The 14,785-nt window shown below is 37.4% G+C and overlaps 1 protein-coding gene across 2 annotated transcripts in view; it reads left to right on the top strand.

The window, feature by feature from the left end:
* The first annotated feature begins 502 nt into the window (after positions 1 to 502).
* Positions 503 to 14,785, top strand: part of LOC132520622 (SCAN domain-containing protein 3-like) — a 193,437-nt gene continuing 179,154 nt past the window's right edge. The window contains exons 1-2 of one of the 2 annotated variants that reach the window (XM_060149365.1): positions 503 to 1,922; positions 4,530 to 4,583. In XM_060149365.1, coding sequence (XP_060005348.1) covers positions 516 to 1,547 — 1,032 coding nt within the window. In that variant the 5' untranslated portion in view covers positions 503 to 515 and the 3' untranslated portion in view covers positions 1,548 to 1,922; positions 4,530 to 4,583. Of the gene's footprint in view, positions 1,923 to 4,529; positions 4,608 to 14,785 lie in introns of those variants that run through there. The other variant, XM_060149364.1, reaches the window with a different exon arrangement.

Consider the following 14,785-nt stretch of genomic DNA (forward strand, 5'->3'; position numbering starts at 1 on the left):
GTCTCTGAAAGTTACTAATAAAAATCTATATAGGCCCCATTTGCATTTATCCATCTTCCATTTTCTTCCCCTCCTGGTATCTTTATCTTCTTTCCTCATTCTCCCAGTTGAAGAGCTCCAAGGCAACATTCAGTTCCCCATAACCAAAATCCACGGATGCTCAAGTTCCTTATAACAGGGGTCCCCAACCCCTGGGCCACGGACTGGTAACAGTCCGTGGCCTGTTAGGAACTAGGCCACACAGCAGGAGGTGAGTGGCAGGTGAGCGAGAGAAGCTTCATCTGTATTTACAGCCACTCCCCATCGTTTGCATTACCGCCTGAGCTCTGCCTCCTGTCAGCACCATAACTAGACGAATTGATGAAATAGCAGAGGATGTTGAGGCACAATTGTTAGAGAGGATTAATGAGTCACCGTGGTATGCAGTCCAGGTTGACAAGTCTACTGATGTTGACAACAAGGCAACAATGCTTGTTTTTGTGTGATATATTTTTCAGGAGGATGTGCATGAGGATATGTTATGTGCACTTTTGTTGCCAACCAACACCACAGCTGCAGAACTATTCAAGTCCTTGAATGATTACATATCAGGAAAACTGAACTGGTCATTTTCTGTCGGTATATGCACAGACAGAGTGGCTGCCATGACTGGACGGCTTTCTGGTTTCACTACTCGGGTCAAAGAGGTCGCTTCTGAACGTGAGTCTACACACTGTGTCATCCATAGAGAAATGCTGGCTAGCCGAAAAATGTCACCTGAACTTAACAACGTTTTGCAGGTTGTGATTAAAATTATCAACCACATTAAAGTACATGCCCTTAACTCACGTCTGTTCGCGCAGCTCTGTGAGGAGATGGACACAAAGCACACACGTCTTCTCTTATACATAGAAGTGAGATGGCTTTCTAAAGGTAGATCACTGGCCAAAGTTTTTGAGTTACGTGAGCTGCTCCAGAGATTTCTTTTAGAGAAACAGTCACCACTGGCAGCACATTCCAGTGACACAGAATGCATCACAAAACTTGCTTACTTGTGTGACATATTCAACCTGCTCAGCAAACTCAGTCTGTCATCACTTCGGGGGAGAATGGTAGCTGTGTTCAAGTTGGCACATAAAGTGGCTTCATTCAAAGCCAAACTGGAATTATGGGGGCAACAAGTGAACATTGGGACTTTTGTCATGTTTCAAGCATTAGCAGAGATTTTGAAAGAGACTGAGCCAGGGCCTTCTTTCTCCCTGCTGGTGCATGTTCACCAATCTCAGCTTTCAAAAGAGTTTGAGCATTATTTCCCAACCACAAAAGACCCCCGAACTGGGAAGGAATGGATCCACAACCCATTTGTGAATAAGCCAGTTGAATCGACTTTATCCGTGCTAGAAGAGGATCAACTGCTTGAGATCGCAAATGACGGTGGCCTTAAAAGTTTGTTTGAGGGCTTCCCTGGTGGCGCAGTGGTTGAGAGTCCGCTTGCCGATGCTAGGGGACGTGGGTTCGTGCCCCGGTCCGGGAAGATCCCACATGCCGTGGGGCGGCTGGGCCCGTGAGCCATGGCCACTGAGCCTGCGCGTCTGGAGCCTGTGCTCCGCAACTGGAGAGGCCACAACAGTGAGAGGCCCGCGTACAGAAAAAAAAAAAAAAAAAATTTGTTTGAGACAACTTCAAATCTCCATATGTTCTGGACGAAAGTCAAGGCGGAGTATCCTGAGATTGCCACAAAAGCACTGAAAAGCCTGCTTCCGTTTCCAACATCCTATCTTTGTGAAGCAGGGTTTTCTGCAGTGACAGCAACCAAAACGAGATCACGGAGTAAACTGGACATAAGCACCACACCTCGGGTGTCACTGTCTCCCATCACCCCCAGATGGGACCATCCAGTTGCAGGAAAACAAGCTCAGGGCTCCCACTGATTCTGCATTATGGTGAGTTGTATAATTATTTCATTACATATTACAATGTGATAATAATAGAAATAAAGTGCACAATAAATGTAACGCACTTGAATCATCCCGAAGTCATCCCATCCCCACCCGCGGTCCGTGGAAAAATTGTCTTCCATGAAACCGGTCCCTAGTGCCAAAAAGGTTGGGGACCGCTGCCTTATAAGTATAAAATGGCATAGTAGAGCCGGCCCTCCAGTCCTCCAGTTCTGCACCCACGAATTCAACCAGCCTTGGATTGAATTTGGTCCGGAATTGGTTGAATCCAATACTAGGTTGGTTGAATCTGTGGATGTGGAAGCCGCATAGCTAGAGTTCCGGTTGTAAATATCAGATGTTATTTAATATACTCAGAATCCTCAAGAGTCTCCTCAAAGAGCAGAGCAGTAGACCAATAGAGTTTTATATTTATTGGATGATCTCTCCCTTGTTCTTTTTTCCACGTTCTTTTTTCTTTTTATTCTCAAATAAAGCCACACAAACAACCAGTGTTGTTTACCAAAGGTGAACTGTCCAATCAGATGATCTACATCCAATCCTTTTTTTAAATCTCAATCAAGATCAGAGTCCTTCTTCTAGACAAACCTTTTTATCTTTCCAATTATCTAGCCTCCCTCAGTTCTTCCAATGGCTGTGTCATTTGACAACTCCAGAGCTGACATTTCATTACAGTGATCAGGTAGGCAGGTTTACTCTTCCCCAGAATGACCAGCCTCAGTACTAATGTCTAAAGTACCTTTTACCTTATTTTTACATTTCAGAGGAAATAAAATTAAGGAATGTGCCAAATTGTGTTAGAAATTTCTAGCATTAACTACTAGGACTGTTAATATCACAGTAAAATACTAGGCTATTGATAGGGCATATTCATTAATTTCACTAGTAAATAGTCAAGAACGTTGAAAGAATTTATATATAATTTATCTTTAAATACAAGCTATAACGATTAAACAGTTTTAGTAGAAATAATGGATTAGGAGTTCAATAAACTATAGCCTGAGGGCCAAATACCACTCACTTCTAGTTTGTGTGTGGCCCGCAAGCTAAGATTGTTTTTGTTTTACTTTTTAAAAAGGTTGAAAAGAAAATCAAAATATGAATATTTTGTGCCACTTGAAAATTGCATGAAATTCAAATTTCAGTTTCCATAAATTAAGTTTTATTGGGACACAGCGACACCTGTTGATTTGTGTATTGTCTGTATTATCTGTGGCTACGTTGGCACTACAGTCAGTGGCAGAACTGATTGCAGCAGAGGCTATGGCTCTCAATATTTACTGTCTGTCTATTTACAGAAAAAAGTTCGGCAACCCCTAAGTTAGGTGAAAACATGTCTTATGACTTATATCTATGTGCTTCACTAAAACTTGATTACTTTAACATCAATTAGTTAAAACAAAACTAAGAAGGTTGAGCACAATGCATGTGGTATTTGGAAGAATGGAAAAATTGTTTAAAATATCTGGATCTTGTCTAGTTCACAATATAATAACAGATTTATAAAAATTAACACTGAACACATCGTTACTGTTTATGTCAGGCGTATGCTAAGAACTTGTGGGTCTTATATTTTATATTACAGCTAGTCAACTGGCATTATCTCACAACCCACAATTACCATTTGAAATAGGCACCATCGTGATCCTTATTTTGGCAACGAGGAGGTGAGACTTAAGTTAAATGACTTGCCCCATGTCACCCAGCCAGCAAATGGCAAAGTCAGATTTGAACAGAGACAGTTTAACTCTTGAGATCAATATTTTAACCCTATAATATAGTTCATCAACATTTTACAAAGATAGTACAGTTGTCCCTTGGTGTCTGTGGGGGATTGGTTCCAGGACATACCCCCCTCTGCAACAATACAAAAACCTGAGGGTGCTCAAGTTCCTTATATAAAATGGCGTAGTACAGTTGACCCTTGAACAACTCAGAGGTTAGGAGTGCTGACCCTCCTCACATTTGAAAATCTGTGAATAAGTTAGAGTTGGCCCTCTGTATCAATTCTTCTGTGTCCAAGGATTCAACCTTGGATCGTGTAGTACTGTAGTATGTACAATTGAAAAAAATCTGCGTATAAATGGACCCGAGCAGTTCAAATCCTTGATGTTCAAGAGTCAGCTGTAGTTGCATATAACCTATTCACATCTTCCCATATACTTTAAATCATCTAATCATCTTTATATCTTCCATATACTTTAAATCATCTTTATACAATGTAAATGTTGTGTAAGTAGTTGTAAACACAATGTAAGTACTATGTAAATAGATGCCAGTGTGCATCAAATTCAAGTTTTGCTCTTTGGAACTTTCTGGATTTTTTTAAAAAATATTTTTGATCTGTAGTTGGTTGAATCTGTGGCTGTAGGACCCACCAATATGGAGGGCCAACTGTACCAATTTTCTTATACACATATTGATCAATTCAGTAACATGTATGTGGGAAGTATCCATTTGCTCACTACCTTGTGATCTTCTGGCCTGAATGTGGTCTTGTTCAATTTGAGAGGAAATGGAACTCTTGTAGATTATTATTAAAGTCACTGAGGTATACGCTTCTTTTAAAATTGCTTCTCCTATTTCCCTTAGTGTTTGAGTGACTGTGAAGTAAAATGGCAACAGGCAGGTTGAAGTTTAATCCAGGTAAGATGGAAGCTTTTGGAGAAGCTGAAGAGTATTTTCTTTACACTGAATTAAAGTCTTCACAGAGCAGAAGTGATTTAGATGGTGCCTCAGGAAAGAGAAACTTTGCATTATACTCTGCATAGCACACAAGTTGTGACCATTTTTTTTTTTTTTTACCTGGTGGCCTCATTACAATTCTTAAAGGCTGATAACCTTTACTTAAATACCTTTTTTACAATGCCATGTTTGTGCATGTATGCCTACGTAAACTCAGATGAGCAAGGGAGCACAGTCAGGGCTCTCAAAGCTGCAATTAGATGCATCGCCAGCTTTTTCCTCCCCCCAAAATTTAGCTAGCACAGAAAACAATAGGCCACGTGCATAAAGCAATTAGTGATATCAAGGCCTGGACAATCACCTAATTCTGTAGCAAGCTACTCTAGACTGGATTATTTATTTACCCTTGCCTTCTTTTACTGTGCTGGTGGGATTTCTTAGGGCTTAAGGAGAGTTAATTCTGCTGGTAGGCATGATCTTTATGCAATTCCACTGTTGGAATTATATGTATTGAGATAAATGTGGGATTCATTGTAGATTAAAAAGGTTCTTTTGTTTGGAGTTGAGGAAATAACAAGGAGAGTGTTTTGAATTCTCTGTTTGTTTGGTTTTTTTCCCCTCTTATTGCATCACACATTTCCACTGCTGACCTTCAGGCAGGCCTCTTTGTAGAGGTTTTTGCCCAAATGATTTGTGAGGGTCTTTTGAGTGGGTAATTGGACATTCAGTTGGAAGCTCTATTTTGACAGTGGGCTAATAGGTTAATTCTGTATTCAAAAACAGATGTGTTTGTTTGTTTGTTTTAAATAATGAGGTGTCAAGCCAATTCCCATTTTCCGGGCATTTTGCTTTCTTTTGATGGCAGGTAATTTGGTAAACAGATCATGTTACTTAACTGTATTCACTTCTTCATCCATAGCAGAAATCTTGTTTCTCCTCTAAAGAGAAACTTAAATATGATATTTATAATTCACGTGAAGGCTGTAGGAGCTAGCATCAAGTGCTTATGATTATATTCAGATGATAAGAAAATGTAATGAAAGTCTAGTAGAGCTTGCTTATTACCGTTGACCTCAAGTGCAGCATCATTTAAATTGAAACGGCTCTGCCCTCTGCTATGAAAAATTGTCCAAAGGGCAAAGAGTTGTCTCTAGGGCTATTCATTGATGTACATTAAACCTTCGTAGAGAATACATTTCCATTGACAGTATGAAAGGGAAAACCAGAGTGTTTTTTGGAAAACTACTTATTTCAGTAAATAATTTCCAAATGATTTCATTAGATAATTGAGGCTTTTCAAATATGAATATACAGAGAATTAGGACAGAAAGACAAATAGTGACATTTAGTAATGCCGCACCATGAAAAGTCTTGGCTACCACTCTAAAAGCGAACAAATAATTATTAAAACCCCATCATCTTATTTTATTATTTTATTAGGGGCCATGATCTATTAAGTTTCCTATATCCTGATAAAAATGTGAATTTTTCCTTAGCAGTACTGTGAATAATACAAATCTAATATCGTATTTCATTTTATTAACCAAAGGAAGACAGCAACACACACACACACACACACACACACACACACACACACCACATCAGACTGCTCTAAGGGAAAAAAAAATCAGCAAACAAAACAAAACAACTGAACAAGTATATAAAAAAAGCAGAAAATATTAGGAGGGGAAAAAATCAACTAATTTCTCTGGACAATCACCTAAATCTGTAGCAAGCTACTTTATAGTGGGTTATTTATTTACCCTTGCCTTATTTTACTGTGCTAGTGAGATATTTAGAGAAAAGAAAACAGAAGCCTAAAAATATTTAAGAATATTATTTCTTAAATATTGATGAATATATGTATCAAATAATATCTGACTTCTTCGGCAAAAAGTATACACAAATTTCTTAGAGAATGTTAGGAAATAGTTTTGAAAATATTGGTGGAATGGTAAAATAACAACTTCTTTAATTTTTTTCTATTTTTAAAAATATTAAAGTAACATTTTTGTCACTGATTTGATAAATAATCATGAACATTTATCATTACGTTAATTTATCATAGTTTTGCTTTAATTATCTTTAAAATGAAATGTGGACAAAATAGTATTTACCCTGTTTACCTCATGGGATACTGACAGTGTCAAAGGAAAGATCTTATTAAATATATCGACTTTATTTCAATTTGTTTCCAAGCTACCCCAAAATATTTTAACTAAACTAAGTATTGTATTTTCTTTAAGAAAACACGCAGAACTTTATTTTTTAGTGGAAGGAGAAAGTAAGTAATATTGACCAAATTCAGATCAATTCAGTTAAGCAGTTATTTCTGACTCTCTCTCAAAGAAAGTAATGCAGTGGCAAGAAAACATATTCACAATTATATGTGATTTAAGAAAAATGAGTAAATTTTCCCAAGTGTTGAGACACTGCTCATCAGCTCCCGACCTGTTGTCCCCATATCCCTGTGTGCCACTGAGTTCTAGTATCATCCAACAAAACCAAATTTGCTCTCTGTCTTCCTTTAGTGTTTTGCCCCAATGCATTTTATCCCATTAGACCATTCTACTTAGATAATTCCTTATTTAATACTACCCAAGTTTTGATTTTCCTTCTTAGTCTGATCCTTGGTTTTTCTGATTAGATCATCAAGCTTCTCTCTCTCCCTCCTCTTTATTTTCTGAAGAACTAACCCATCCTTACCTAATAAGGCCATCTTCTCCATCAGTAGCTCAAATGTGGAGCACGTATGAATGCCGCCAAATAGGCATCGTGGATAAGCTCAGTTACTTCTTCCACTTGACAAAGCGGATCTTCCATTTTGAAATACAGTGCACTGCAAATAACTGAGAAATAACATGATGAAAGGTAAAATGAGATAGCACAAGCACAATGTTTTGATCCACAAACAAAATCTGATTTTTGGTCTGTTGAAACCTTTCCAGTCTCTTTTTTGTTTGTTTGTTTGTTTATTTTTTAACATCTTTATTGGAGTATAATTGCTTTACTAATGTTGTGTTAGTTTCTGCTGTATAACAAAGTGAATCAGCTATATGTATACATATATCCCCATATCCCCTCCCTCTAAATTTTCATATGGAACAACAACTAAAAATATGATTAGTCACTTTGGTTTAATAATTTGTTCTCATTTTCCTTAAAAGTAGATTTGACATTTATCCTCTCTAAACCACATCATTACTTCAGCATAGCAAATTCCTTCTTCCCTTCCTCCTTTTTTCCTTCCTTTCTTGCTTGTTTCTGCATTCTCTCTCTCTCTCTGAAATAAAACTTCTCCTGAACAACAAGAATACAAATAGCCATGAAGATAACATACATCTAGAGACTACAAACAGAAATGGTGTGAGAAAACCATCATCCCATTTTTAATAACTTAATAATTAGAGATGTCTTTGCATCAGTCTAAAATTGACTTCTTTCCTATCCCTGGAAATGACAATCATGTTGCCGGAAATAGATGGTGGACATATCTGGTAGATTATTTTTTCATGGTGGTCAAGAACAGATTTTTCATGTAGAGTACTTTTCTGATACATTTTAATGTTTCTTACAGGCATATATATATATCACAAGTGATAATTGTTAGAATTGTTTAAATGAAGGCCTTGCACCCTGCTTTATGACCAAGATTTGTACATTTACTGCCGCCAGTGACCTACACTTCATTTTACAATAATAACAGTTGAAAACAGCCTCTGCCAAGTATTTGCTTTATTCATCATTCTTTGCTATTTTCCTTGTCCATTAGATTATAAGCTTTCTGCCAGTATAGCTCCTGTTGGTACTACTCAAAGATCTATGTCCATAGAACTGCACTGTCCAATATGGTAACCACTAGCCACCTGTAGCTATGTAAATTTATATTTAAATTAATCAAAATTAAATCTAAAAAGTTTAGTTTCTCGGTCATGCTGACCACACACCAAGTCCTCAATAGCTGCATGTGGTTAGTGACTACCATATTAGATGGTGAAGATTTAGAACTAGTAGACTAGCTCACCTAGCCAGCGATATTTTAGAGCCTAGCACTGTTCATAGAGAAACAAAATAAATATTATCTGAATAAGCTTACTAATTAATCTTTAGGGAGCAGCAATTCCATTTAATTTCTCTTCATGATGGAGTGGTAGATTTGGGATGCTGATATAGGAATATGCACATTTAAAAATTTTTTTTACATCTTTATTGGAGTATAATTGCTTTACAAGATTGTGTTAGTTTCTGCTGTATAACAAAGTGAATCAGCTATATGTATACATATATCCTCATATCCCCTCTCTCATGCCTCTCCCTCCCACCCTCCCTATCCCATCCCTCTAGGTGGTTCCAGAGCACCAAGTTGATCTCCCTGTGCTGTGCAGCTGCTTCCTACTACCTATCTATTTTACATTTGGTAGAGTGTATATGTCAGTGCTACTTTCTCACTTCATACCACATACCCTTCCCCCCAACCCTGTATCCTCAAGTCCATTCTCTACATCTGCATCTTTATTCATGTCCTGCCCCTAGGTTCATCAGAACCATTTTTTTTTTTAGATTCCTTATCTATGTGTTACCATACTGTTTTTGTTTTTCCCTTTATAACTTACGACACTTTGTTTGACAGACTCTAGGTCCAACCACCTCACTACAAATAATTTCGTTTCTTTTTATGGCTGAGTAATATTCCATTGTATATATGTACCACATCTTCTTTATCCATTCATCTGTCAATGGACATTTAGGTTGCTTCCATGTCCTACAATGAACACCGTGGTACATGTCTCTTTTTGAATTATGGTTTTCTCCAGGTATATGCCCAGGAGTGGGATTATTGGCTTATATGGTAGTTCTACTTTTAGTTTTTAAAGGAACCTTCATATAGTTCTCCATAGTGGTTGTATCAATTTACATTCCCACCAACAGTGCCAGAGGGTTCCCTTTTCTCCACACCCTCTCCAGCATTTAATGTTTGTAGATTTTTTGAAGATGGCCATTCTGACTGGTGTGAGGTGATACCTCATTGTAGTTTTGATTTGCATTTCTGTAATGATTAGTTATCTTGAGCATCCTTTCATGTGTTTGTTGGCAATCTGTATATCTTCTTTAAAGAAATGTCTATTTAGGTCTTCTGCCCATTTTTGGATTGGTTTGTTTGTTTTTTTGTTATTGAGCTGCATGAGCTGCTTGTAAATTTTGGAGATTCATCCTTTGTCAGTTGCTTCGCTTGCGAATATTTTTTCCCATTCTGAGCGTTGTCTTTTCGTCTTGTTTATGGTTTCCTTTGCAGTGCAAAAGCTTTTAAGTTTCATTAGGTCCCATTGTTTATTTTTGTTTTTATTTCTGTTTCTCTAGGAGGTGGGTCAAAAAGGATCTTGCTATGATTTATGTCATGTCTATGTTTTCTATTTATGTCATGCCTATGTTTTCCTCTAAGAGTTTGATAGTGTCTGGCCTTACATTTAGGTCTTTAATCCATTTTGAGTTTATTTTTGTGTATGGTGTTAGGAAGTATTCTAAGTTCATTCTTTTACATGTAGCTGTCCACTTTTCCCAGCACCCCTTCTTGAAGAGGCTGTCTTTTCTCCATTTTATATTTTTGCTTCCTTTGTCAAAGATAAGGTGACCATATGTGTGTGGGTTTATCTCTGGGCTTTCTATCCTGTTCCATTGATCTATATTTCTGTTTTGGTGCTAGTACCATACTGTCTTGATTCCTGTAGCATTGTAGTATAGTCTGAAGTCACAGAAACTGATTCCTCCAGCTCTGTTTTTCTTTCAAAGATTTCTTTGGCTCTTTGGGGTCTTTTGTGTTTCCATACAAATTATAAAATTTTTTGTTCTAATTGTGTGAAAAATGCCGTTGGTAGTTTGATAGGGATTGCACTGAATCTGTAGATTGCTTTGGGTAGTATAGTCATTATCACAAGGTTGATCATTCCAATCCAAGAACATGGTACATCTCTCCATCTGTTTGTATCGTCTTTAATTTCTTTCATAGGTGCCTTATAGTTTTCTGCATACATGATTTTGTCTCCTTAGGTAGGTTTATTCCTAGGTATTTTATTCTTTTTGTTGCAGTGGTAAATGGGAGTGTTTCCTTAATTTCTCTTTCTGATTTTTCATCGTTAGTGTATAGGAATGCAAGAGATTTCTGTGCATTAAGTTTGTATCTTGCTACTTTACCAAATCCATCGATTAGCTCTAGTAGTTTTCTGGTAGCATCCTTAGGATTATTTATGTATAATATCATGTCATCTGAAAGCAGTGATAGTATTAATTCTTCTCTTATGATTTGGATTCCTTTTATTTCTTTTTCTTCTCTGACTGCCATGGCTAAAACTTCCAAAACTATGTTGAATAATAGTGGTGAGACGGGGCAACCTTGTCTTGTTCCTGATCTTAGAGGATATGCTTTCAGATTTTCACCATTGAAAAAGATGTTTGCTGTGGGTTTGTTGTATATGGCCTTTATTATGTTGAGGTAGGTTCACTCTATGCCCACTTTCTGGAGGGTTTTTGTCATAAATGGGTGGTGAACTTTGTCGAAAGCTTTTTCTGCATCTGTTGAGATGATCATATGGTTTTTTTCCTTCAGTTTGTTAATATGGTGTATCACAGTGATATATTTGCATATATTGAAGAATCCTTGCATCCCTGGGATAAACCCCACTTGATCATGGTGTATGATCCTTTTCATGTGCTGCTGGATTCTGTTTGCTAGTACTTTGTTGAGGAATTTTGCATCTATGTTCATCAGTGATATTAGCTTGTTGTTTTCTTTATTTCTGACATCTTTGTCTGGATTTGGTATCAGGTTGATTGTGGCCTTGTAGAATGAGTTTGGGAGTGTTCTCCCTCTGCAATATTTTGGAAAAGTTTGAGAAGGTTAGGTGTTAGCTCTTCTCTAAATGTTTGACAGAAATCAGCTGTGAAGCAATCTGGTCCTGGGCTTTTGTTTGTTGGAAGATTTTTAATCACAGTTTCAATTTCAGTGCTTGTGATTGGTCTGTTCATATTTTCTATTTCTTCCTGTTTCAGTCTTGAAATGTACTTTTCTGAGAATCTGTCTATTTCTTCCAGGTAGTCCATTTTATTGGCATATAGTTGCTTGTAGTGGTGTCTCATGATCCTTTGTATTTCTGCAGTGTCAGTTGTTACTTCTCCTTTTTCATTTCTAATTCTGTTGATTTGATCTTTTCCCATTTTTTTCTTGATGAGTCTGGCTAATGGTTTATCAATTTTTTTTATCTTCTCAAAGAACCAGCTTTTAGTTTTATTGAACTTTGCTATTGTTTCCTTCCTTTCTTTTTCATTTATTTCTGATCTGATCTTTATGATTTCTTTTTTTCTGCTAACTTTGGGTTTTCTTCCTTTTTTCCTTCTTTCTCTAACTGCTTTAGGTGTAAGGTTAGGTTGTTTATTTGAGATGTTTCTTGTTTCTTGAGGTAGGATTATATTGCTATAAACTTCCCTCTTGGAACTGCTTTTGCTGCATCCCATAGGTTTTGGATCAATGTGCTTTCATTGTCATTTTTTTCTAGCTATTTTTGGATTTCCTCTGATTTCTTCAGTGATATCTTGGTTATTTAGTAGTGTATTGTTTAGCCTCCATGTGTTTGTATTTTTTACTGTTTTTATCCTGTAATTGATATCTAGTCTCATAGCATAGTGGTTGGAAAAGATACTTGATATGATTTCAATTTTCTTAAATTTATGGAGGCTTGGTTTGTCACCCAAGATATGATCTATCCTGGAGAATGTTCCATGAGCACTTGAGAAGAAAGCGTGTTCTGTTGTTTTTGGATGGAATGTCCTATAAATATCCATTAAGTCCATCTTGTTTAATGTGTCATTTAAAGCTTGTGTTTCCTTATATATTTTCATTTTGGATGATCTGTCCATTGGTAAAAGTGTGGTATTAAAGTCCCCTACTATTACTGTGTTACTATCATTTCCACTTTTATGGCCGTTAAAATTTGCCTTATGTATTGAGGTGCTCCTATGTTGGGTGCATAAATATTTACAATTGTTGTATCTTCTTCTTGGATTGATCCCTTGATCTTTACGTAGAGTCCTCTTTTGTCTCTTGTAATAGTCATCATTTTAAAGTCTATATTTTCTGATGAGTATTGTTACTCCAGCTTTCTTTTGATTACCGTTTGCATGGAATATCTTTTTCCATCCCCTCACTTTCAGTCTGTATGTGTCCCTAGGTCTGAAGTGGGTGTCTTGTAGATAGCATATATATGGGTCTTGTTTTTGTATCCATTCAGCAAGCCTGTGTCTTTTGGTTGGGGCATTTAATCCATTTACACTTAAGGTAATTATCAATATGTATGTTCCTATTACCATTTTCTTAATTGTTTTGGGTTTGTTTTCGTAGGTGTTTTCCTTCTCTTGTGTTTCCTGCCTAGAGAAGTTATTTTAGCATTTGTTGTAAACCTTATTTGGTGGTGCTGAATTCTCTTAACTTTTGCTTGCCTATAAAGGTTTTTATTTGTCTGTTGAATCTAGATCGTTGCTGGGTAGAATAATCTTGGTTGTAGGTTTTTCCCCTTCATCACTTTAAATATGTCCTGCCACTCCCTTCTGGCTTGCAGAGTTTCTGCTGAAAGATCAACTGTCAACCTTATGGGGATTCCCTTGTGTGTTATTTGTTGCTTTTCCCTTGCTGCTTTTAATATTTTTTCTTTGTATTTAATTTCTGACAGTTTGATTAATATGTGTCTTGGCATGTTTCTTCATGGATTTATCCTGTATGGGACTCTCTGCTCTTCCTTGATTTGATTGACTACTTCCTTTTCCATGTTAGGGAAGTTTTCAACTATAATCTCCTCAAATATTTTCTCAGTTCCTTTCTTCTTTTCTTCTTCTGGGACCCTTATAATTCTAATGTTGGCGCATTTCATGTTGTCCCAGAGGTCTCTGAGACTGTCCTCAATTCTTTTCATTCTTTTCTCTTTATTCAGCTCTGCGGTAGTTATTTCCATTATTTTATCTTCCAGGTCACTTATCCGTTCTTCTGCCTCAGTTATTCTGCCATTGATTCCTTCTAGAGAATTTTTAATTTCATTTTTTGTGTTGTTCATCATTGTTTATTAGCTGTTTAGTTCTTCTAGGTCCTTGTTGTTTCTTGTATTTTCTCCATTCTATTTCTGAGATTTTGGATCATCTTTCCTGTCATTACTCTGAATTCTTTGTCAGGTAGACTGTTTCCTCTTCATTTGTTTGGTCTGGTGGGTTTTTACCTTGCTCCTTTGTCTGCTGCATATTTCTCTGTCTTCTCATTTTGTTTAACTTATTGTATTTGGGGTCTCCTTCTCACAGGCTGCATGTTCGTAGTTCCTCTTATTTTTGGTGGCTGCCCCCACTGGGTGAGGTTGATTCAGTGGCTTGTGTTGGCTTCCTGGTGAGGGGGACTGGTGCCTATGTTCTGGTGGGTGGGGTTGGGTCTTGTCCCTCTGGTGGGCAGGGCTGCATCTGGTGGTGTGTTTTGGAGTGTCTGTGAACTTAGTTTGACTTTAGGCAGCCTGTCTGCTAATGGGTGGGGTTTTGCTCCTGTCTTGCTAGTTGTTTGGCATGGGGCATCCAGCACTGTAGCTTGCTTGCCGTTGGGTGGAGCTGGGTCTTTGTGTTGAGATGGAGATCTCTGGGATAGCTCTCACTGATTAATATACGTGGGGCTGGGAGGGCTCTGGTGGTCCAATGTCCTGGATGCGGTTCTCCCATGTTGGAGTCTCAGGCCCGACACGCAGCCGGAGCACCAAGACCCTGCCAGGCACGTGGCATGGAAGAAAAGGAAGAAAAAAACCCAAAAACGAACAGACAGAACCCCAAAACAAATGGTAAAAACAAAACTAAAGAGACAAAATCACACAAGGAAACAGAAACACACACACACACTCATAAAAGGAAAGAAACCAACAAAAAAACCTGAACAGACTGAACCCTAAGTCCAATGGTAAAGCAAACCTAAACAGACAAAATCACACCAAGAAACTTACACACACACACTCACAAAAAGAGAAAAAAAAAAAATGGAAGAGAGTAGCCAAACCAATAAACAAACCCACCAATGAAAACAAACACTAAAACCTTAACTAAGATAAACATAGAAGCAAAAACAAATCAGATGCAGAAAGCAAACCCCAAGTCTA

This window comes from Lagenorhynchus albirostris, chromosome 5 (assembly GCF_949774975.1).
Source record: "Lagenorhynchus albirostris chromosome 5, mLagAlb1.1, whole genome shotgun sequence".
NCBI classification, from domain to species: domain Eukaryota; kingdom Metazoa; phylum Chordata; class Mammalia; order Artiodactyla; family Delphinidae; genus Lagenorhynchus; species Lagenorhynchus albirostris.